This window comes from Heteronotia binoei, chromosome 7 (assembly GCF_032191835.1).
Source record: "Heteronotia binoei isolate CCM8104 ecotype False Entrance Well chromosome 7, APGP_CSIRO_Hbin_v1, whole genome shotgun sequence".
Classification (NCBI taxonomy): domain Eukaryota; kingdom Metazoa; phylum Chordata; class Lepidosauria; order Squamata; family Gekkonidae; genus Heteronotia; species Heteronotia binoei.
Window position 1 is genome coordinate 2,441,580 of NC_083229.1, and position 22,918 is coordinate 2,464,497.

The following is a 22,918-nucleotide window of genomic DNA, read 5'->3' on the forward strand; positions in this document are numbered from 1 at the left end:
TACGGAGCATCACTGCCCCAGACAGAGAGTTCCAACAATACGCTGTGGCTAATAGCTCTGCTCCAGATGTTGATCCAAACCCCTCTTGAAGCTGGCTATGCTTGCAGCCACCACCACCTCCTGTGGCAGTGAATTCCAGGTGTTAATCACCCTTTGGGTGAAGAAGTACTTCCTTGTATCCGTTCTAACCCGACTGCTCAGCAATTTCACTGAGTGCCCACGAGTTCTCGTATTGTGAGAAATGGAGAAAAGGACTTCTTTCTCTACCTTCTCTATGAGCAAAACCATTAATTTCAAGCTCTCTTTGCGGGCTCCTGGAGGGGGGGGGGTAGTACAGGATCAAATTGCCCCATGGTCCTACCCCCCCCCCCCCAAAAAAAACCCTTCCTTTGAAACTAGTCAGGGAGATCAATGCTTTGAAGATGGCCGGAATGCCCAGAGCACCAAAGTATCAGGAAGACTTTGCATTGCTGTGGTGGGTATTGAATTCCTGTCTTTCTCCATGTATCATACCTTTGTGAAAGCGATACTCTTGTGCTGCAAAGTATAGCTTCTTTTTATCAGCAATAAAATGACCGTTACCTGCACTTGTCCCGGAATATGGTTTCTGGCAAGAAGTACGGACTTTCCACCGTTCTGGTTTCGATGACCTGAAAAGAACCCGTTAATTGAACAGAATGAAACAGGACTCCCCAAGTTAGATTTGTTCCTGCCTGCAGTTAGATCACGAACAGCGTATTTTGCAGAATGTAACTGGAGTGCCTGGCTGAGTATTCACATCACTGGGTCTAGAGGACAGCCAGGAAGCACCTGATACACTGCAGAAGCGCTGTTATTGTACCCACATTTATCTTTCCCTTCCCCCAAAAGGCTCAGGGCAGCAAACCTGCCTCCATTTTATCCACCCGACAAGCCTGCAAGGTAGGCACGCTCTGGCTGTGAGAGGGCGGGATTTTCTCAGCATCTGGGAGAGCCAGTTTGGTGTAGTGGTTAAGTGTGAGGACTCTTATCTGGGAGAACCGGGTTTGATTCCCCACTCCTCCACTTGCACCTGCTGGAATGGCCTTGGGTCAGCCTTAGCTCTGGCAGAGGTTGTCCTTGAAAGGGCAGCTGCTATGAGAGCCCTCTCCAGCCCCACCCACCTCACAGGGTGTCTGTTGTGGGGGAGGAAGGTAAAGGAGATTGTGAGCCGCTCTGAGACTCTTCGGAGTGGAGGGCGGGATATAAATCCAATATCATCATCTTCCAAAGAGTTTTCAGGCAGTGTGAAGGTTTCAGCCCAGTCGGACCCTCTGTCCCCTGCACCGAGCCGGTTCCTTTTTCAGCGGCTGAATTTCTAAGCACCCGTGGACCTGAGGACGGGCCTCGAATGGGAGACCTGTCGGCTCTGGGACTAGCCTCAACTCAAAAAGGCTCCCAGTGTAGTCAGAAAGCTGGCTTTATTGATAAATCGGAACATTAGCAATACACGTCTGGGGGGGTGGCCAGTACTTATGCCTTATCTGGGGCCGTTATGCAGCCCGCCAGAAATACTGTGCAAAAAAGCCTGCGTAAAGCAGAGCAAACTGGTTTCCACCGACACCTTCCATTCCCTAAACGTGACGCAGGGGGAGCTGTCTCTGGGATGAGATAAAGCGGCCTTGAGAAAGCATCATTATCAAAAGCACCTGTTGCCAAAAGACAGCTCTCCTGGCTTCACGACAACACCCCCATGTTGCTAAAACAATGAGCACATGAAGCTGCCTTCTCCTGAATCAGACCCTGGGTCCATCAAAGTCAGTATTGTCTTCTCAGACTGGCAGCGGCTCTCCAGGGTCTCAGGCTGAGGTTTTTCACGCCTATTTGCCTGGACCCTTTTTGGAGATGCCAGGAATTGAACCTAGAACCTCCTGCTTACCAAGCAGATGCTCTACCACTGAGCCACCGTCCCTCCCCTATCTACTTACCTGGATCCTTTTTAGTTGGAGATGCCGGGGATGGAACCTGGGACCTTCTGCTTACCAAGCAGATGCTCTGCCACTGAGCCACAGCCCTTCTCCATTGCTCTCAAGGGTCTCAGGCTGAGGTCTATCCCATCACCTACTGCCTGGTTCTTTTAACTGGAAATGCCGGGGATTGAACCTGGGACCTCCTGCTTACCAAAGAGATGTCCTACCACTGAGTCACTGTCCCTCCCTAAATTAGTGTGCTCTGGGGCCATGGACATATGAGCATATGAAGCTGCCTTCTACTGAATCAGACCTCCCCTCACTCCCTCAAAGTCAGTCTTGTCTACTCAGACTGGCAGCGGCTCTCCAGGGTCTCAAGCTGAGGTTTTTCACACCTACTTGCCTGGACCCTTTTTAGTTGGAGGTGCCAGGGATTGGACCTGGGACTTTCTGCTTACCAGGCAGATGCTCTACCACTGAGCCACTGTTCCTTCCCTAATATATACATATGAAGCTGCCTTCTACTGAATCAGACCCTCTTGGGTCTATCAAAGTCAGTCTTGTCTACTCAGACTGGCAGCGGCTCTTTCACCAGGGTCTCAAGCTGAGATTTTTCACACCTACTTGCCTGGATCCTTTTTAGTTGGAGATGCCGGGGATGGAACCTGGGACCTCCTGCTTACCAAGCAGATGCTCTGTCACTGAGCCACCGCCCCTCCCCACTGAGGGCGCCAGAAGGAACTTCCCAGTCACAGCAGAAGACAGTTTCAAGCCCTTCTCAGTGCCAGGGGCAAGAGCGAGGTGGCGGTGGTTTCTGATGCAGCTATTTACCAAGACGATAAACAAAGTTGTAAAACGAGGGCACACGGACCCAGATGGGACAGGGGAGGCCAATTTTTACCACTCTTGAAAGCTAAGCAGGGTCAGGCAATGGCAAAGCACCCGTTCACCCCTTGCCTCGAAACCCCTGCAGAGTCGCCATGAATTGGCCCTCTCCACCACCATGAAGACAACTGCCTTCCCCAGCTGAAACAGAGGAAGTTCTTCCCCGCCTGAACGTCACATCTCTCTATGGATTTTACACACAATGCCTGACTGTGAGAGCCAGTTTGGTGTAGAGATTAAGTGCGCGGACTCTTATGTGGGAGAACCAGGTTTGATTCCCCACTTCTCCACTTGCATCTGCTGGAATAGCCTTGGGTCAGCCAGAGCTCTCATCTGGGAGAACCAGGTTGGATTCCCCCCTCCTCCACTTGCAGTTGCTGGAATGGCCTTGGGACAGCCAGAGCTCTCTTATCTGGGAGAACCAGGTTGGATTCCCCACTCCTCCACTTGCAGCTGCTGGAATAGCCTTGGGTCAGCCAGAGCTCTCATCTGGGAGAACCAGGTTGGATTCCCCCCTCCTCCACTTGCAGTTGCTGGAATGGCCTTGGGACAGCCAGAGCTCTCTTATCTGGGAGAACCAGGTTGGATTCCCCACTCCTCCACTTGCAGCTGTTGGAATGGCCTTGGGTCAGCCAGAGCTCTCTTATCTGGGAGAACCGGGTTGGATTCCCCACTCCTCGATTTGCACCTGCTGGAATGGCCTTGGGTCAACCAGAGCTCTCTTATCTGGGAGAACCGGGTTTGATTCCCCACTCCTCCACTTGCACCTGCTGGAATGGCCTTGGGTCAGCCAGAGCTCTCTTATCTGGGAGAACCGGGTTTGATTCCCCACTCCTCCACTTGCACCTGCTGGGATGGCCTTGGGTCAGCCAGAGCTCTCTTATCTGGGAGAACCGGGTTTGATTCCCCACTCCTCCACTTGCACCTGCTCGAATGGCCTTGGGTCAGCCATAGCTTTGGCAGAGGTTGTCCTTGAAAGGGCACCTGCTGTGAGAGCCCTCTCCAGCCCCACCCACCTCACAGGGTGTCTGTTGTGGAGGGGGGGAAGGGAAAGGAGACTGTGAGCCACTCTGAGACTCTTCGGAGTGGAGGGTGGGATATAAATCCAATATCTTCATCTACCTCACAGGGTGTCTGTTGTGTGTGGGGGGGAAGGTAAAGTAGATTGTGAGCTGCTCTGAGACTCTTCAGAGTGGAGGGCAGGATATAAATCCAATATCGTCATCTACCTCACAGGCTGTTGTGGGTGGGGGGAAGGGAAAGGAGACTGTGAGCCACTCTGAGACTCTTCGGAGTGGAGGGTGGGATATAAATCCAATATCTTCATCTGCCTCACAGGGTGTCTGTTGTGGAGGGGGGGAAGGTAAAAGAGATTGTGAGCCACTCTGAGACTCTTCGGAGTGGAGGGTGGGATATAAATCCAATATCTTCATCTACCTCAAAGGGTGTCTGTTGTGGGGGAGGAAGGAAAAGGAGATTGGGAGCCACTCTGAGACTCTTCAGAGTGGAGGGTGGGATATAAATCCAATATCTTCATCTACCTCACAGGGTGTCTGTTGTGGGGGCGGGAAGATAAAGGAGATTGTGAGCTGCTCTGAGACTCTTCGGAGTGGAGGGCAGGATATAAATCCAATATCTTCATCTACCTCACAGAGTGTCTGTTGTGGGGGGGGGGGAAGGTAAAGGAGATTGTGAGCAGCTCTGAGACTCTTGGGAGTGGAGGGTGGGATATAAATCCAATATCTTCATCTGCCTCACAGGGTGTCTGTTGTGGGGGGGGGAGATAAAGAAGATTGTGAGCTGCTCTGAGTCTCTTCGGAGTGGAGGGCGGGATATAAATCCAATATCTTCATCTACCTCACAGGGTGTCTGTTGTGGGGGGGGGGAGGTAAAGGAGACTGTGAGCAGCTCTGAGACTCTTTGGAGTGGTGGGCGGGATATAAATCTAATATCTTCATCTACCTCACAGGGTGTCTGTTGTGGGGGAGGAAGGGAATGGAGATTGTGAGCCATTGTGAGACTCTTCAGAGTGGAGGGTGGGATATAAATCCAATATCTTCATCTACCTCACAGTGGTGTCTGTTGTGGGGGGGGAAGATAAAGGAGATTGTGAGCTGCTCTGAGACTCTTCGGAGTGGAGGGCAGGATATAAATCCAATATCTTCATCTACCTCAAAGGGTGTCTGTTGTGGCGGAGGGGGGAAGGTAAAGGAGATTGTGAGCAGCTCTGAGACTCTTGGGAGTGGAGGGCAGGATATAAATCCAATATCTTCATCTACCTCACAGGGTGTCTGTTGTGGCGGGGGGGCGGAAGGTAAAGGAGATTGTTTGCCGCTCTGAGACTCTTCGGAGTGGAGGGCGGGATATAAATCCAATATCTTCATCTACCTCACAGGGTGTCTGTTGTGGGGGAGGAAGGGAAAGAAGACTGTGAGCCACTCTGAGACTCTTTGGAGTGGAGGGTGGAATATAAATCCAATATCTTCATCTACCTCACAGGGAATTTGTTGTGGGGGGGGGGGAAGGTAAAGGAGATTGTGAGCTGTTCTGAGACTCTTCGGAGTGGAGGGCGGGATATAAATCCAATATCTTGTTCTTCTGTGCAGACTGGCATCCTCAGTTCAAGGAACTCTTCCAACCAGAAGGTAACTCCTTGATTAACCTCAGAACAATCAACCTGTATGTATCCCAATGTCTGGAGAACAGAACAGCCCCCAGGAGGAAGTGGATCCTTGCTGGGTTGGACTGTGAAAGGCACAAGAGGCTGTAACAAACCTTGCTGACGTGTTGGCAGAAAGCGGGCACAGCGATCATCTGGCTCAGGAAGTTGAGGTACGCAGCGACCAGCGCCATGATGCCACAACGGCTGAACATGGACAAGTTGTCCTCATTGAGAATGGCTACATCCTGTATAAATAAAGGAGGAAGAAATGTAAAATGGATATATTTTTTTTCCTTTTGAAAGGAAATATAAAATATAATGTTACTCCTACATAAGTGCTGTAATCCTGGATTATATGCTTGTTTTTTAAAAAGTACATGAACATATGAAGCTGCCTTATACTGAATCAGACCTTTGGTCCATCAAAGTCAGTATTGTCTTCTCAGACTGGCAGCGGCTCTCCAGGGTCTCAAGCTGAGGTTTTTCACACCTATTTGCCTGGACCCTTTTTTGGAGATGCCAGGGATTGAACCTGGGACCTTCTGCTTCCCAAGCAGATGCTCTACCACTGAGCCACCGTCCCTCCCCCCACTGAGCCACAGTCCCTCCCTATAAGTAGTTTAGTTCACAGACTAAGTTTAAAAAAAAAACTGATTTAAACTTAAATAATTAAGTTATGATGAATTAAGAGATCGATAGTAATGGTGAAGGAAATTATAATAATGATTGCAATAATGGAATTAAGGAAATTATTATAATGATAATAATGATTACGGTAATAGAATTAAGGAAAAATGCTATCAATGTATTAACGAGAAATTAAAGGTTCAGAAGAGTGGATGTAACATTACAACAACAATTGAATGCATCGTTAGCTTTTGCATGAGCTGCAGTGAAATTGTAACTGCAGGGGGGGATCTTTACATACATTTATACTTCCTTATTTCCTATTTTCTACATATTTCTTTTTCTTTATTTCTCTGTCCTTTAAAATCGAATAAAAAAACTTTGAAAAGAGAATATCCTGCACAGTCAGAGGGAGGAAAATGCCAAACAAGTGAGCTGTGTGACGCGGCTTGAACATGCAGCGCACTCCTTCTGGCATTCCTTTCGGACTCAGGGGTGGCCAAACTGGCTTAATGTAAGGAAAAAGGAAAGGTCCCCTGTGCAAGCATCAGTTGTTTCCGACTCTGGGGTGACGTTGCTTTCACAGCATTTTTACGGCAGACTTTTGACAGGGTGGTTTGCCGTTGCCTTTCCCAGTCTTTCACACTTTCCCCCCAGCAATGGGGACTCATTTGACCGACCTCGGAAGGATGGAAGGCTGAGTCAACCTTGGGCTGACTACCTGAACTCAGCTTCCGCTGGGATCAAACTCAGGTCATGAGCAGAGAGCTTGGACTACAGTACTGCAGCTTTACCCACTCTGTGCCACTCTAAGAAAAGGTAAAGGTAGTCCCCCTGTGCAAGCACCAGTCGTTTTTGACTCTGGGGTGACGTTGCTTTCATAATATTTTCACGGCAGACTTTTTACGGGGTGGTTTGCCATTGTCTCTCCCAGTCTTTTACACTTTCCCCCCAGCAAGCTGGGGACTCCTTTGACCGACCTCGGAAGGATGGAAGGCTGAGTCAATCTTGGGTCGGCTACCTGAATCCAGCTTCCGCTGGGATCGAACTCAGGTCGTGAGCAGAGAGTTCAGACCACAGTACTGCTGCTTTACCACTCTGCGCCACAGGGCCGCTATATTAATGCAAGAGCCACGCGGAATAACGTCAGACGCTTGAGACGCACGACGTGAATGTCAGAGAGTCACAGGACAAGAAGGAAGGCAGGCAAACAGATGTGAGGAGGGAAGGAGAGGTGGAAAGAAAGAGGCATCCAAGTCCTCTGCCTGGAAACAACCAACTGCCCCCCCCCCCCCCAATCCACCCACCTGTAAGGCAATGGCCAGGCGGATGAGATCCGTCACCACCTCCTCGTTGGCCAGCTCGATGGTGATCAGAGCAAGAGTCGTGTAGAGCAGCTCAAAGTTCTTGTGCACACTGTCGTCTTCTTTGCAGCCCAAGTAGATGTGTCTGTACAGCTGCTGGCAGTGCTGTGGGGGAGGAGCAAAGGTCAGGCCCCGCAGCAGCTGGAGATCGCTAGCGCCAGTTCGGAGCAGGGCCTTGTACCTCTCTGCCCTTCCTTGCCTAGCCCTCCTCTATGGTCGCTGACAAGCTCATGGGGCTGCCTGAGACTTCCAGTCACCTCCCTCTGGCAGTCACCTCCCTGACTGAGCTCCTGACTGGCAGCAGAAGGCCAGCTCTGCGTGCAGGAGGCCCCAGGTTCAGTCCCCAGCAGCTCCAGTCAATAACGGCAGCAAGAGATACCCCTGCCTTGCAGAAGAGCGGCCAGGCAGAGAAAAACAGCCCTTGGCCTGACGGACCAACAGCCCACGTAAGGAAGCGTCATGTGATTCTTCCCACGCTGCAGAGGGCTCGTGTGCCAGTTAATGGAGGAGCACCGTGCACTGCGGGGAAACGCACACAAAGGTGAGTATTCTCAGACCGACAGCAGCTCTCCAGGGTCTCAGGTAGAGGGTATTCCCCAGATCAGGGAGCAAGCAACGTATCTATCCCCCCTAAATACCTGGGCTACAGTACTGAGAGCCAGTTTGGTGTAGTGATTAATGGGCAGAATATAAACAAACAAACAACCACCACCACTTCCTGCCTGGGTCCTTTTAACTGGAGATGCCAGGGATTGAATTTATGACCTTCTGCATGCTAAGCAGATGCTCTACTGCTAAGCCAAAGCCCTTCACACGAGGCTGCTTTGTACTGAACTAGATCCTGGGTCCATCAAAGTCAGTCTTGTCTACTCAGACCGGCAGCAGCTCTCCAGGGTCTTTTGCATCACCTCCCGCCTGGTGCTCTTCAGCTGGAGAGGCCAGGGTTTGAACTTGGGACCTCTGCCTCCGAGCCCTCCCCCTCACCACCTGGAAACAGCGACGGCTCTGTCTTAAGTTACGTGGTCCTGCCTGCGGGGGACAGAATGGGAGAAGGGACCTTCCTCTGCAGGGGATCTTCCTTCATGGGCGGACAGACGGGAGCCTCTTCGGGCACTTACCTTCTTCATGAAGCTCACGTCTTGCCGTGAAATTTTATCTCGCTTTATCTTCAGATCCGAAACGTCTGGTATTATTCTAGAGGAGAAAAACAGGCATCGTTCATGGGTTCCCTGCAGCCTGGCGCCACCCCCGCGGAACTCCCTCCCCTCCGAAAGCTGCCCGATGCCCACACAGCCAGCCTTTGGGCACCAGGATTCCCATCTTGTTCCCAGGTCTTGGGCCAATATGCTTCCCCGCCCCACCCCACCCTTGGTTCTCCAAATATTTCTGCTCTGGTTCAAACGATGTTTCTTATATCCTATACAGTTAAATGCTTTTTAACCCCACTCTTTGTATGCCGCATTCTGGTTTCATTTTATGATTCTTAGCGCATGTAATGGCTTTTGCATTATCCAAGAAGCAAAGGCCATATATGTGTGCATATGTATGTGTATGCGGGTATATATATATATACACACACACACACACACACACAAACACACACATATTGGCCACTGTGTGACACAGAGTGTTGGACTGGAGGGGCCACTGGCCTGATCCAACAGGGCTTCTCTTATGTTCTTATGTGACACAGAGTGTTGGACTGGAGGAGCCATTGACCTGATCCAACAGGGCTTCTCTTATGTTCTTATGTGACACAGAGTGTGGGACTGGAGGGGCCACTGGCCTGATCCAACAGGGCTTCTCTTATGTTCTTATGTGACACAGAGTGTTGGACTGGAGGGGCCACTGGCCTGATCCAACAGGGCTTCTCTTATGTTCTTATGTCACACAGAGTGTTGGACTGGAGGGGCCACTGGCCTGATCCAACAGGGCTTCTCTTATATTCTTATGTCACACAGAGTGTTGGACTGGAGGGGCCACTGGCCTGATCCAACATGGCTTCTCTTATGTTCTTATGTGACACAGAGTGTTGGACTTGAGGGGCCACTGGCCTGATCCAACAGGTCTTCTCTTAGGTTCTTCTGTGACACAGAGTGTTGGACTGGAGGGGCCACTGGCCTGATCCAACAGGGCTACTCTTATGTGACACAGAGTGTTGGACTGGAGGGGCCACTGGCCTGATCCAACAGGGCTTCTCTTATGTTCTTATGTGACACAGAGTGTTGGACTGGATGGGCCATTGGCCTGACCCAACAGGGCTTCTTAGTTGTTCTTATGTGACACTGAGTATTGGACTGGAGGGGCCTTTGGCCTGATCCAACAGGGCTTCTCTTAAGCTCTTATGTGACACAGAGTGTTGGACTGGATGGGCCATTGGCCTGATCCAACAGGGCTTCTCAGATGTTCTTATGTGACACAGAGTGTTGGACTGGAGGGGCCTTTGGCCTGATCCAACAGGGCTTCTCTTATGTTCTTATTTGACACAGAGTGCTGGACTGGAGGGGCCATTGGCCTGATCCAACAGGGCTTCTCCTATGTGTGACACAGAGTGTTGGACTGGGTGGGTCATTGGCCTGATCCAGCATGGCTTCTCTTATGTTCTTATGTGACACAGAGTGTTGGACTGGAGGGGCCATTAGCCTGATCCAACATGGCTTCTCTTATGTTCTTATGTGACACAGAGTGTTGGACTTGAGGGGCCATTGGCCTGACCCAACAGGGCTTCTCTTATGTTCTTATGTGACACAGAGTGTTGGACTGGATGGGCCATTGGCCTGATCCAACAGGGCTTCTCAGATGTTCTTATGTGACACAGAGTGTTGGACTGGAGGGGCCACTGGCCTGATCCAACATGGCTTCTCTTATGTTCTTATGTGACACAGAGTGTTGGACTGGAGGGGCCACTGGCCTGATCCAACAGGGCTTCTCTTATGTTCTTATGTGACACAGAGTGTTGGACTGGAGGGGCCACTGGCCTGATCCAACAGGGCTTCTCTTATGTTCTTATGTGACACAGAGTGTTGGACTGGAGGGGCCATTGGCCTGATCCAACATGGCTTCTCTTATGTTCTTATGTGACACAGAGTGTTGGACTGGAGGGGCCATTTTCCTGATCCAACATGTCTTCTCTTATGTGACACAGAGTGTTGGACTGGAGGGGCCATTGGCCTGATCCAACATGGCTTCTCTTATGTTCTTATGTGACACAGAGTGTTGGACTGGAGGGGCCATTGGCCTGATCCAACAGGGCTTCTCTTATGTTCTTATTTGACACAGAGTGCTGGACTGGAGGGGCCACTGGCCTGATCTCTTATGTTCTTATGTGACACAGCGTGTTGGACTGGATGGGCCATTGGCCTGATCCAGCATGGCTTCTCTTATGTTATTATGTGACACAGAGTGTTGGACGGGATGGGCCATTGGCCTGATCCAACAGGGCTTCTCTTATGTTCTTATGTGTGACTCAGAGTGCTGGACTGGAGGGGCCACTGGCCTGATCCAACATGGCTTCTCTTTATGTTCTTATGTGCTAACTAAATGCTGGGTTGTGCATCCAATGCATAGCGTTTCACCCCAGGCTGGGCTACCTGATGCCTCTAAGCTTTGCTCGGTTGTCGTGCCGATCGATAAGGTTGTGCAGCACTTCCAGGACCAGCTGCCGCAGCTCGCAATCTTCCATGAGCGAAGAGGACAGCAGAGGATCGAGGAAGGGGGCTGAAAGGACCGTGGCGATGCTCTTGGCGTTGTAGCCAGAGGTGACCTGTGGATGTGGGGACCAAGATAAAGTCAGCAGTACCATTGCAGACCTCCTTAATGCACAATATATCCTGAGGGGGCCAAGCTGCGGCTCGGGAGCCACATGTGGCTCTTTCACACATATTGTGTGGCTCTTGGAGCTCCCACTGCCCTAGCTGGAAAAGGTACTTATCTCTTTAAATCACTTCTCCAAGAAGAAATTGGATTTATATCCTGCCCTCCACTCCGAAGAGTCTCAGAGCGGCTCACAATCTCCTTTACCTTCCTCCCCCAAAACAGGCACCCTGTGAGGTGTGTGGGGCTGAAAGGGCTCTCACAGCATCTGCCCTTTCAAGGACAACTCCTGTGAGAGCTCTGGCTGACCCAAGGCCATTCCAGCAGGTGCAAGTGGAGGAGTGGGGAATCAAACCCGGTTCTCCCAGATAAGAGAGCTCTGGCTGACCCAAGGCCATTCCAGCAGCTGCAAGTGGAGGAGTGGGGAATCAAACCCGGTTCTCCCAGATAAGAGAGCTCTGGCTGACCCAAGGCCATTCCAGCAGGTGCAAGTGGAGGAGTGGGGAATCAAACCCGGTTCTCCCAGATAAGAGAGCTCTGGCTGACCCAAGGCCATTCCAGCAGCTGCAAGTGGAGGAGTGGGGAATCAAACCCGGTTCTCCCAAATAAGAGAGCTCTGGCTGACCCAAGGCCATTCCAGCAGGTGCAAGTGGAGGAGTGGGGAATCAAGCCCGGTTCTCCCAGATAAGAGTCTGCACACTTAACCACTACACCAAACTGGCTCTCCAAGCCAAGCCAGTCAGCAGCTTGGAAAAATGCATTTAAAATTAAAGTTGCTTTCTTCTCATCTCTCCCCTCCTCCCTCCCTTCCTCAAAGATCTGACGTTCATGTCTTGCGGCTCTCAAGCATCTGACATTTATTCTATGCGGCTCTTATGTTAAGCAAGTTTACCCACCCCTGATATATCCCTTCAGCGACAGTCTGAACAAACTGAAGGGCGAGAGGGAAATGGCCACGCACCCTGGATCTTGGAAGCTAGGAATCAGAAGACTCAAAGACAGCAGCTGGGTTCATAAGTGGGCCGTGAAGCAGCCCCCATCTCACAGGTGCCTCCACACTACCAATAGGTCGCGTGTGACCCATATCCTGCCACTGTGATCCCTTTCGTACCACGGCCCACAGCGGACACCCCCAAATCACTTATGATATCCTATCCTTGTGCAGGGTTGGGTGTGTGGGTGTGTGTGACAGTGGTACAATCTGCAAGTGAGTCTTGTTCTCAGGACCCCCCACAGTATTTAGAGCCCACGGGGAAGACGGCAGAACGTAACACCGGAGCATAAGCAGAGCCCCGCTAGAATCAGAGCAAAACATCCAGACCTGTGTACTGTTCCCCAGAGGGGCCCGTCAGATGCCTTCCGGAAGCTCACAAACAGAACTCCAACAGGTCAAGGGCAAAAGCCTCTTCCGTTGCTGGCATCCTTCCCTCCCCCGCACAGGGCCGCACTGCCTCTGGACGTCGTGGCGACCAGACTAATGCGTGGGGGAATGAGGTCTCTCAGTGGCTAGCTGCCCTTTCTTAAGCCATCTGGGCTAGCAGCCGTCCTGCACCCCAGGCCAGTGAGTCCAAGTCATGTGAAGAAGTCTTGCCTCTTGTCCACCCTGGATCTGCCGTCCATCAGCTTCACGGGGCACCCTTAAGCGCTAGCCTCAGGACAGAAGGAGAAGGAACTCCCTTGCCCCCTTTGCTCGCACCGACTGCTGCTTTGGCTCAGCGCTTCCTGCGACACCTCCAGGAAACCAGAGCCTTGACCTCATTCACAGCCATTCCACCCCACCCCCCGCTCCCCATAGGACTCATCCCAACAGCAGGGGCCGAGACCGGGCTTACCATCAGCAAAGAGCGCAGCAACATGATCTGGATCCTCCTGGTTCCCAAGTCCCTGGAGTTGGGGGTGGTGGGGGAGAGGGGAGAGAGAAATATGCTTTGGGACAGAACCAGAGAAAATGCTTCCAGTTTGCAACTCAGTAAAAAATGCAGTGTTATGTAGTGATGGCATTTTTTATGTTTAAAGAATTTTATTAATAACAAATGGTAACATTATCCATTTTTTTAATCTTCCCCATATGCTATTTTCTAAATCCCCCTCCCCCCATTATTTGACTCCCACCGATGTTATAAACTTAAAATGTTAACACTTAAAGGTACCCTTAAACCATACTAATACCCCGCTAATACTTAATCATTATTTAAAAATTGTCCAGTGTCCTTTTATTTTCCATTGTTTTTCTACGTAACCTCTAAACTTTTTCCACTCCTTTCTATAAACTTCCAAATCATAGTCTCTTAAGATTCTTGTTAGTTTATCCATCTCACTCCATGTTATTACTTTTGTAATCCAATCCCATTTTTCTGGTATTTTTTCTTGCTTCCATAACTGCACATACAATGTCCTAGCCACTGAAAGCAAGTACCAAATCAAAGTTCTATCTACTTTTGGAAATGTTTCCATTTCCATTTGTAATCCCAACAGAAATGTTTCTGCTACTTTCTTAAATTCATATCCCAAGATCTTAGAAATTTCTTGTTGAATCATCTGCCAATACTTTTTTGCTCTTTCACAAGTCCACCACATATGGTAGAAAGAACCTACCAGTTTGCACCTGCTGAGATGGCCTTGGGTCAGCCAGAGCTCTTGCAGGAATTGTTCTTGAAAGAGCAGCTGCTGTGAGAGCTCTCTCAGCCCCACCCACCTCACAGGGTGTCTGTTGTGGGGGAGGAAGATAAAGGAAGATAAAGGAGATTGTGAGTCACTCTGAGGCTCTGTCATTGAAAGGGCAGCTGCTATAAAAGCACTCTCAGTCCCACCTACCTCACAGGGTGTCTGTTGTGGGGGAGGAAGGGAAAGGAGATTGTGAGCCGCTCTGAGATTCAGAGTATAGGGCAGGATATAAATCCAATATCTTCTTCTTTGATTCCCCACTCCTCCACTTGCAGCTGCTGGAATGGCCTTGGGTCAGCCATAGCTTTCATAGAAGCTGTCCTTGAAAGGGCAGCTGCTGTAAATGCTCTCTCAGCCCCACCTACCTCACAGGGTGTCTGTTGTTTGGGGGCAGGGGGAAGGTAGAGGAGATTGTGACCGCTGAGACTCTGAGATTCAGCGTATGGGGCGGGATATAAATCCAAAATCTTTTCCTCTGAAAGGCTGTGCTGTAGGGGCAAAACTACAGGGGCAGGAGCCCTGGGGCAAAGGGTACAGCGGCCTTGCTGAAGACTGAAAGAGGTGGAGGGGTCAAGAGCACCTCTTGCCATTTAGATGGAACGTTACTTTCGCTTCTTGCTTCGCTGGCTCCTATTTCTGCGTAACGCATGAAGCATTCTTTCAGCCTGGTCTCGGGGATGGCCAAGGCTGTCTCTGCCTGATAATGTGCGCACTTGAAAGGGGCCTGGGAAAGAACAATGGGGGGGGGGGACTGCTTGCTTCACACCTCGCATTTGAATGTATAACGGTTTAAGCTTAAGATATAAGCAGAGGGCTTTTGTCTGCCAAAGCCAGTTTTTGCAAGAACCCTCTTGCTCCAAAGACCTGTCAGTTTATCATTAAAGTCTGTTCTCATAATGGCCTGGTGTTGATTACTGAACTGCTGGGGACTTGAAGAAGAAGAAGAAGATATTGGATTTATATCCCGCCCTCCACTCCGAAGAGTCTCAGAGCGGCTCACAATCTCCTTTACCTCCCCCCCACCCACAACAGACACCCTGTGAGGTAGATGAAGATATTGGATTTATATCCCGCCCTCCACTCCGAAGAGTCTCAGAGCGGCTCACAATCTCCTTTACCTTCCTCCCCCACAACAAACACCCTGTGAGGTGGGTGGGGCTGGAGAGGGCTCTCACAGCAGCTGCCCTTTCAAGGACAACCTCTGCCAGAGCTCTGGCTGACCCAAGGCCATTCCAGCAGCTGCAAGTGGAGGAGTGGGGAATCAAACCCGGTTCTCCCAGATAAGAGTCCGCGCACTTAACCACTACACCAAACTGGCTCTCCTTGACAGGGGGATGGTCAGTGCCCGGGATGGGGAATGCCCCAGAGGCTCCCTGTACCCCCTGCCTTTGCCTTACAAAGGAAGAAAGGTGGGGTCATCAGTACTTCCAGCGCCATTGCTTCTGTCTTGGCAAAGGGAGACACAAGCTCCAATCCCAACCCCATTTGGGATTACATACGCACAAATATATACATATAAACCCTGATAATATATACAAATAACCAAAACTAATAATCAGTGACACTTTTAACAGCAAACAGGAGAAAAATACAAACCCAAGTTGGCCGTTCTCTGAGCTATGAGCCGTCATCCCAAACACAGGGACCTTCCCCATTATAAACATCATGATCTCCGACCGCTGGTAATCAGGCAGGTTACTTCCAAAGAATCCTACAGAAGGGAGAAAGGAAGAGGCACTGATCTATCGTAAGGTGAATTCAAGGGCAAAAGGGATTCTGTCTCACTTATCTTGCCTTCCCTCCCACATCTGCAGAAATAAGAACATAAAAGAACATCAGAGAATCCAGGTTGGATCAGGCCAATGGCCCATCCAGTCCAACAAGTTGTGTCACACAGTGGCCAAAAAACCCAGTGGCCATCAGGAGGTCCACTAGCAAGGCCGGAACTCCAGAAGCTCTCCCGCTGTTGCCTTCTCAAGCACCAAGAATACAGAGCCTCACTTCTCCAGACATAAGAGAAGCCATGTTGGATCAGACCAGTGGTCCATCCAGTCCAACACTCTGTGTCACACAGTGGCCAAATAAACCAGGTGCCATCAGGGGGTCCACCAGTGGGGCCAGGACACTAGAAGCCTTCCCACTGTGCCCCTCCAAAGCACCAAGAATCCAGAGCATCACGGCCCCAGACATAAGAGAAGCCATGTTGGATCAGGCCAATGGCCCGTCCAGTCCAGCATTGTGTCACATGGCGGCCAAAACCCAGGGGCCATCAGGAGGTCCACCAGCAGGGAAAGAACTCCAGAAGTCCTCCTGCTGTTGCCCCCCCCCCCCAAACATAAAGAATACCCGGTATCACTGCCCAGACGGAGTGTTCCTTCTATACCTTGTGGCTAATAGCCACTGATGGTCCCTTAGTCCACATATTTTTTCCAATCCCCCTTTGTCTATGCCTGCAGCCACCGCCACTTCCTGCGGCAGTGAATTCCACGTGTCAATTACTCTTCGGGCGAAGAAGGATTTCCTTTTAATAATTCCAGTTCCCTTTGCAGAACGGTGGGGTGAAAAGGCAATAAAAACGGGAGCTGGGGTTTTGTTTTGTGTTCAAATGCGTTCATTTCAAGGAGTGCAGGGCACACACTTGACTCACCAATGGTCTGAATGATGGCATTCTGGACTATCTTTTCCTCACACTCCTTGGAGCGGGTGTCGATGTTGCCAGTTGAACCAGACTTGGTGCCCAGTTCAAAATCCACGCTCAGGCTCAAGTGTTTCAGTAGAGTGTTGAAGACCTCCAGGACGGTCGGGCCTGTACAACAGAGGAGCAATGCGGTAATCAGAGCTACCCAGCACACAATTCATTTGCCAGCTCCCACTGGGGCCAGAATACTTGCGTAGAAGCACCCATGGAGTTCTGTGAACTGTATCACACAGATACACACCCACAGCTTGCACATTGCAGACAGCTGTGGTCAGGGTGAAACCAAACCAAGAAATGGCCTGACCCACCGATATTTGACCAGAGATGGGGGAGTAAAAGGAACACCAGTGAAGCAGTAGTGGAGAGCCAGTTTGGTGTAGGGGTTAAGTGCGCGGATTCTTATCTGGGAGAATCGGGTTTGATTCCCCACTCCTCCACTTGCAGCTGCTGGAATGGCCTTGGGTCAGCCATAGCTCTCTTATCTGGGAGAACCGGGTTTGATTCCCCACTCCTCCACTTGCTCCTGCTGGAATGGCCTTGGGTCAGCCATAGCTCTGGCAGAGGTTGTCCTTGAAAGGGCAGCCGCTGGGAGAGCCCTCTCAGCCCCACCCACCTCACAGGGTGTCTGATTTGGGGGTGGGGAAGGTAAAAGAGATTGTGACCCGCTCTGAGACTCTTCGGAGTAGAGGGCGTGATATAAATCCAACATCTTCATCTACCTCACAGGGTGTCTGTTTTGGGGGTGGGGAAGGGAAAGGAGATTGTGAGCCGCTCTGAGACTCCTTGGAGTGGAGGGCAGGATATAAATCCAACATCTTCATCTACCTCACAGGGTGTCTGTTGTGGGGGAGGAAGGTAAAGGAGATTGTGAACCGCTCTGAGACTCTTCAGAGTGGAGGGAGGGATATAAATCCAATATCTTCTTCTTCTAGTTCTTTGCTATGCAAGAGAAGTTGAAATAATAATAATTATTTTTAAGAATTCGTGTAGAGCAGGTGAGATGCCAGTAGATTGAAGGCGGGCAAATGTTGTCCCCATCTTCAAGAAGGGGAAAAAAGAGGATCCGGGTAACTACCAACCTGTCAGTTTGATGTCTATACCTGGAAAGGTTTTAGAACAAATCATCAGATATTCAACAAATACAGATATTCAGAAACATTGATGTGCATCTTGGATTTTATGGTTAAAAATGTGTGGAATTGATTTTATTGTAGAAAAAGATATTGGATTTATATCCCGTTCTCCACTCCGAAGAGTCTCAGAGCAGCTCACAATCTCCTTTACCTCCCCCCCCCCCCACAACAGACACCCTGTGAGGTAGATGAAGATATTGGATTTATATCCCGCCCTCCACTCCAAAGAGTCTCAGAGCGGCTCACAGTCTCCTTTCCCTTCCTCCCCCACAACAGACACCCTGTGAGGTAGATGAAGATATTGGATTTATATCCCGCCCTCCACTCCAAAGAGTCTCAGAGCGGTTCACAATCTCCTTTACCTTCCCACCCCCCCACAACAGACACCCTGTGAGGTAGATGAAGATATTGGATTTATACCCTGCCCTCCACTCCGAAGAGTCTCAGAGCGGCTCACAATCTCCTTTACCTTCCCCCCCCCACAACAGACACCCTGTGAGGTAGATGAAGATATTGGATTCATATCCCTCCCTCCACTCCGAAGAGTCTCAGAGCAGCTCACAATCTCCTTTCCCTTCCTCCCCCACAACAGACACCTTGTGAGGTGGGTGGGGCTGAGAGGGCTCTCACAGCAGCTGCCCTTTCAAGGACAACCTCTGCCAGAGCTATGGCTGACTCAAGGCCATAGTAGCAGGTGCAAGTGGAGAAGTGGGGAATCAAACTCGGTTCTCCCAGATAAGAGTCCGCACACTTAACCACTACACCAAACTGGCTCTCTTGTATATTGTTTTTAATATTCTACGTGGTTTTTGTTAGCTACCCTGAGCTCGTTAGGTGATGGCAGGAAATAAATGTGATTATTAATAACAACAACAACAATCATCAGTCTGTCAGCCCTTAAGCACTTAGGAAGGACGGCTGTGATTACTAAGAGCCAGCATGGGTTTCTCAAGAACAAGTCACGTCAGACTAACCTGATATCTTTTTTTGAGAAAGTGACTACCTTGCTGGATCAGGGGAATGCTGTAGACATTGTTTATCTTGTTTTCAGTACAGCTTTTGATAAAGTTCCACATCATATTCTTGTAGACGAATTGGTAAAATGTGGTTTGGATCCTATTACTGTTAAGTGGATCTGTAACTGATTGACAGATCGCACCCCAAGAGTGTTTGTGAATGGTTCCTCATCCTCTTGCAGAGTAGTGGCAAGTGGAGTACCTCAGGGATCTGTCCTGGGACTTGTTCTGTTCAACATCTCTATAAATAATTTTGATGAAAGAATAGAGGGAACTGCTTGTTAAATCTGCAAATGATACCAAATTGGGAAGGATAGCAAATATGGCAGAAGACAGATGCACGATACAGGATGATCTTGACAGGCTGGAAAACTGGGCTAAAACAAAATGAATTTTAATGGGGATAAATGTAAAGTTCTGCATTTAGGAAGGAAAAACCCAATGTATCATTACAGTATGGGGGAGACTTGTCCTGGCAGCAATATGTGGGGAAAGGATCTAGGAGTCTTAGTGGACCACACACTGAACATGAGTCAGCAGCGCAATGCAGCTGCTAAAAAGGCAAATGCGATTTTGGGCTGTATCAACAGAAGCATAATGTTCAGATTGTGTGATGTGATATCGCTTTGCTCTGGTTAGTCCTCGCCTGGAGTACTGCGTTCAGTTTTGGGCACCACATTTTAAGAAAGATGTAAAGCTGAACAGGTCCAGAGGAGGGCGACGAAGATGGTGAGGGGTCTGGAGACCAAGTCCTACGAGGAAAGGCTGAAGCTGTGGAGTGCCTGGCCACAGCCTCTCCTCTTCCCCCTTTAGCTTATTTTATTACTGTCTTGCCCTTCCCGCATGTGGGCTCAGGGCTCAGGGCAGGTTACAACATGTAAAACTCAGTTATAAAGCCAAATCTAATACTATAGAAGCATTAACCCTTAAAAACAAGATGGCATTCTGGGGGGGGGGGGGAATTCACAGTGTCCCAGCACAATGTAGCTGTAGAGAAAAAGAGAGAGGCCAGAGCCTATAAGATTTTCCAGATGGTACAATTCGTTCATTTTCATTCGTTTATGTTTCACAAGCCTTTAATGGCATATATCAGATTATGCATTGCTGTCAGATAGAGCCAGAGCAGGTATTGTGGTCCAGAGATATGACAAATTACAGCTGGTTATGGAGGGGCCCGACTGCACCTTGTTCCCCCCGTAACTTCTACCGCTCATTTATTTAGAATCATAGAGTTGGAAGGGACCTCCAGGGTCATCTAGTCCAACCCCCTTCACAATGCAGGAAACTCACAAACATTTTCCCCTAAATTCACAGGATCTTCATTGCTGTCAGATGGCCATCTAGCCTCTGTTTAAAAACCTCCAAGGAGGGAGAGCCCACCACCTCCCGAGGAAGCCTGTTCCACTGAGGAACCGCTCTAACGGTCAGGAAGTTCTTCCTAATGTTGAGCCAGAAACTCTTCTGATTTAATTTCAACCCACTGGTTCTGGTCCTACCTTCCGGGGCCACAGAAAACAATTCCACCCCATCCTCTAGATGACAGCCCTTCAAGTCCTTGAAGACCACCTCTCAGCCGCCTCCTCTCCAGGCTAAACATCCCCAGCTCCTTCAACCTTTCCTCATAGGACTTGGTCTCCAGACCCTCACCATCTTCCTCGCCCTCCTCTGGACCCGTTCCAGCTTGTCTACATCCTTCTTAAAATGTGGTGTCCAAAACTGAACACAATTTGCTCTCGCCTTCATATTTTCCTTACTGAGATCATGTGCACAGTCTACCGTTAACATATCTTAACTCTATAGGGAGGGGCTGTGCCTCAGAAGCAGAGCCTCTGCTTTGCGTGCAGGCACCTGAGGGAGGGGGTCCTGCAAAGGTCCTTCCTCTCCCGAGGACTGGAAAGCCCCTCCCCCACTACCACCAGTGAGAAAAGGCAGTACTCTGCTCCATGAACCAGCGACCCAACTGAGCTCAGAGCAGCTTCAGAGGTTCAACTATTCCATTTTCTATCAAGGGGACTTCTTTGGAAATGTAGAAGACATGAAGGTTCTTTTTACCATATGTGGTGGACTTGTGAAAGAGCGAAGAAGTATTGGCAGATGATTCCACAAGAAATTTCAAGGATCTTGGGATACGAATTCAAGAAAGTAGCAGAGACTTTTTTTATTGGGATTACAAATGGAAAAATTCCCAAAAGAAGATAGAACTTTGATCTGGTACTTGCTTTCAGGGGTTAGGACATTGTATGCGCAGTTATGGAAGCAAGAAAAAAATACCAGAAAAATGGGGATTGGATTGTATAAGTTATAACATGGAGTGAGATGGACAAACTAACAAGAATCTTAAGAGACTATGATTTGGAAGTGTATGAAAAGGAGGGGAAAAAGTTTAGATGCTATGTAGAAGAAGAATGGAATATAAAAGGATTTTGGACAATTTTTTAATAACTATTCCAACTATTCCATTTTCTATCAAGGAGACTCTGCAAATCTCTATGGGGATTTATTAGTATAATAAGAGGCTCGTTATCCTATTACAAGCTGGCAGCTTTACGGTTCCAGCGTGGTTTCTTTAATAAACCCAACCGCTTCCCATTCTTCTGGTTTGCCAGCTGATCGCGAACCACGACTGGTCGCTTCAGGCCTCACGCTGAAGTCACGAGTCTCCTGAATCGCGGTCTGACGCGATGCCTCGGCTGAGTCTTCATTTAAAGGCCAGAGATGGGAGAAGGATTCCATGGAGAAGCCATCACCCCCAGGCGGCTGGCTTCTCTCTGAATATTAACCATTCAAGGCCCACCAGGGCAGAGAAGCTGGAAGCATAAAGCAGTACCCAAAGTGCAAACCCACTCAGGGCTTTTGGAAAGAAAAATGGGCCCTTTAGGGGCAACCCCCCCCCCCCAGCTTCCCCAAGGAACCCCGGCCTGGCAACAGCTCCCCCTTTCCCACGATGCAGTTCACACTCAGGGGCAAGAAAAGTGGAGGCGGCACAAGACGCCAAGCCAGCCAGAAACAGAACAGACGGGCCGACGATTTTAAAATGCCAGATTCACAACTCTGCCAGCTAAGAGGAAAACCTGGATAAAACTCCCACCATTTAGACCAGGGTGGCCAACGGTAGCTCTCCAGATGTTTTTTTTTTTGCCTACAACTCCCATCAGCCCAGCCAGCATGCTGGCTGGGGCTGATGGGAGTTGCAGGCAAAAAAAACATCTGGTGAGCTACCGTTGGCCACCCCCGATTTAGACTTTTACGAAACACAACATCGGAAGACACATACGAAAAACAAGCCCCGGCGTGGACAGCCCAGGCTAGCCCGGTCTCGTCAGATCTCGGATGCTAAGCAGGGTGAGCCGTGCTCATTATTTGGATGGGAGACCACCAAGGAAGGCCAGGGTCTCTACACAGAGGCAGGCGACGGCAAGTCACCTCTGAACAGCTCTTGCCCTGGGATCTCAGACGCTCAGCAGGGTCAGCCCTGGTTAGTACTTGGATGGGAGACGGGCGAGGAAGTCATAGGAACAAATGAAGCTGCCTTCTACTGAATCAGACCCCCCCTCGGTCCATCCAAGTCAGTCTCGTCTACTCAGACTGGCAGCGGCTCTCCAGGGTCTCAAGCGGAGGTTCTTCACGCCTACTTGCCTGGACCTTTTTTAGTTGGAGATGCGGGGGATTGCACCTGGGACCTTCTGCTTACCAAGCAGGTGCTCTACCACTGAGCCACCATCCCTCCCTAACACTTATGAGGCTCTCCAGGGTCTCAAGCTGAGGTTCTTCACGCCTACTTGCCCGGACCCTTTTGAGTTGGAGATGCCGGGGATTGAACCTGGGACCTTCTGCTAACCAAGCAGGTGCTCTACCACTGAGCCACCATCCCTCCCTAACACTTATGAGGCTCTCCAGAGTCTCAAGCTGAGGTTTTTCACACCTCATTGCCTGGACCCTTTTGAGTTGGAGATGCCGGGGATTGAACCTGGGACCTTCTGCTAACCAAGCAGGTGCTCTACCACTGAGCCACCATCCCTCCCTAACACTTATGAGGCTCTCCAGGGTCTCAAGCTGAGGTTCTTCACGCCTATTTGCTTGGACCCTTTTGAGATGGAGATGCCAGGGATTGAACCTGGGACCTTCTGC

At 49.9% G+C, this 22,918-nt stretch overlaps 1 protein-coding gene across 1 annotated transcript in view; it reads right to left on the reverse strand.

The window, feature by feature from the left end:
* LOC132574901 (protein EFR3 homolog A) overlaps nucleotides 1-22,918 on the reverse strand; it is a 70,707-nt gene that overhangs the window by 23,647 nt on the left and 24,142 nt on the right. The window contains exons 10-17 of the mRNA XM_060243151.1: nucleotides 16,591-16,749; nucleotides 15,540-15,654; nucleotides 13,112-13,163; nucleotides 11,057-11,229; nucleotides 8,585-8,660; nucleotides 7,410-7,571; nucleotides 5,589-5,720; nucleotides 583-650 (exon numbers count right to left, since the gene is read on the reverse strand). Of these exons, the coding sequence (XP_060099134.1) occupies nucleotides 583-650; nucleotides 5,589-5,720; nucleotides 7,410-7,571; nucleotides 8,585-8,660; nucleotides 11,057-11,229; nucleotides 13,112-13,163; nucleotides 15,540-15,654; nucleotides 16,591-16,749 (937 nt within the window). The remainder of the gene's footprint in view (nucleotides 1-582; nucleotides 651-5,588; nucleotides 5,721-7,409; nucleotides 7,572-8,584; nucleotides 8,661-11,056; nucleotides 11,230-13,111; nucleotides 13,164-15,539; nucleotides 15,655-16,590; nucleotides 16,750-22,918) is intronic.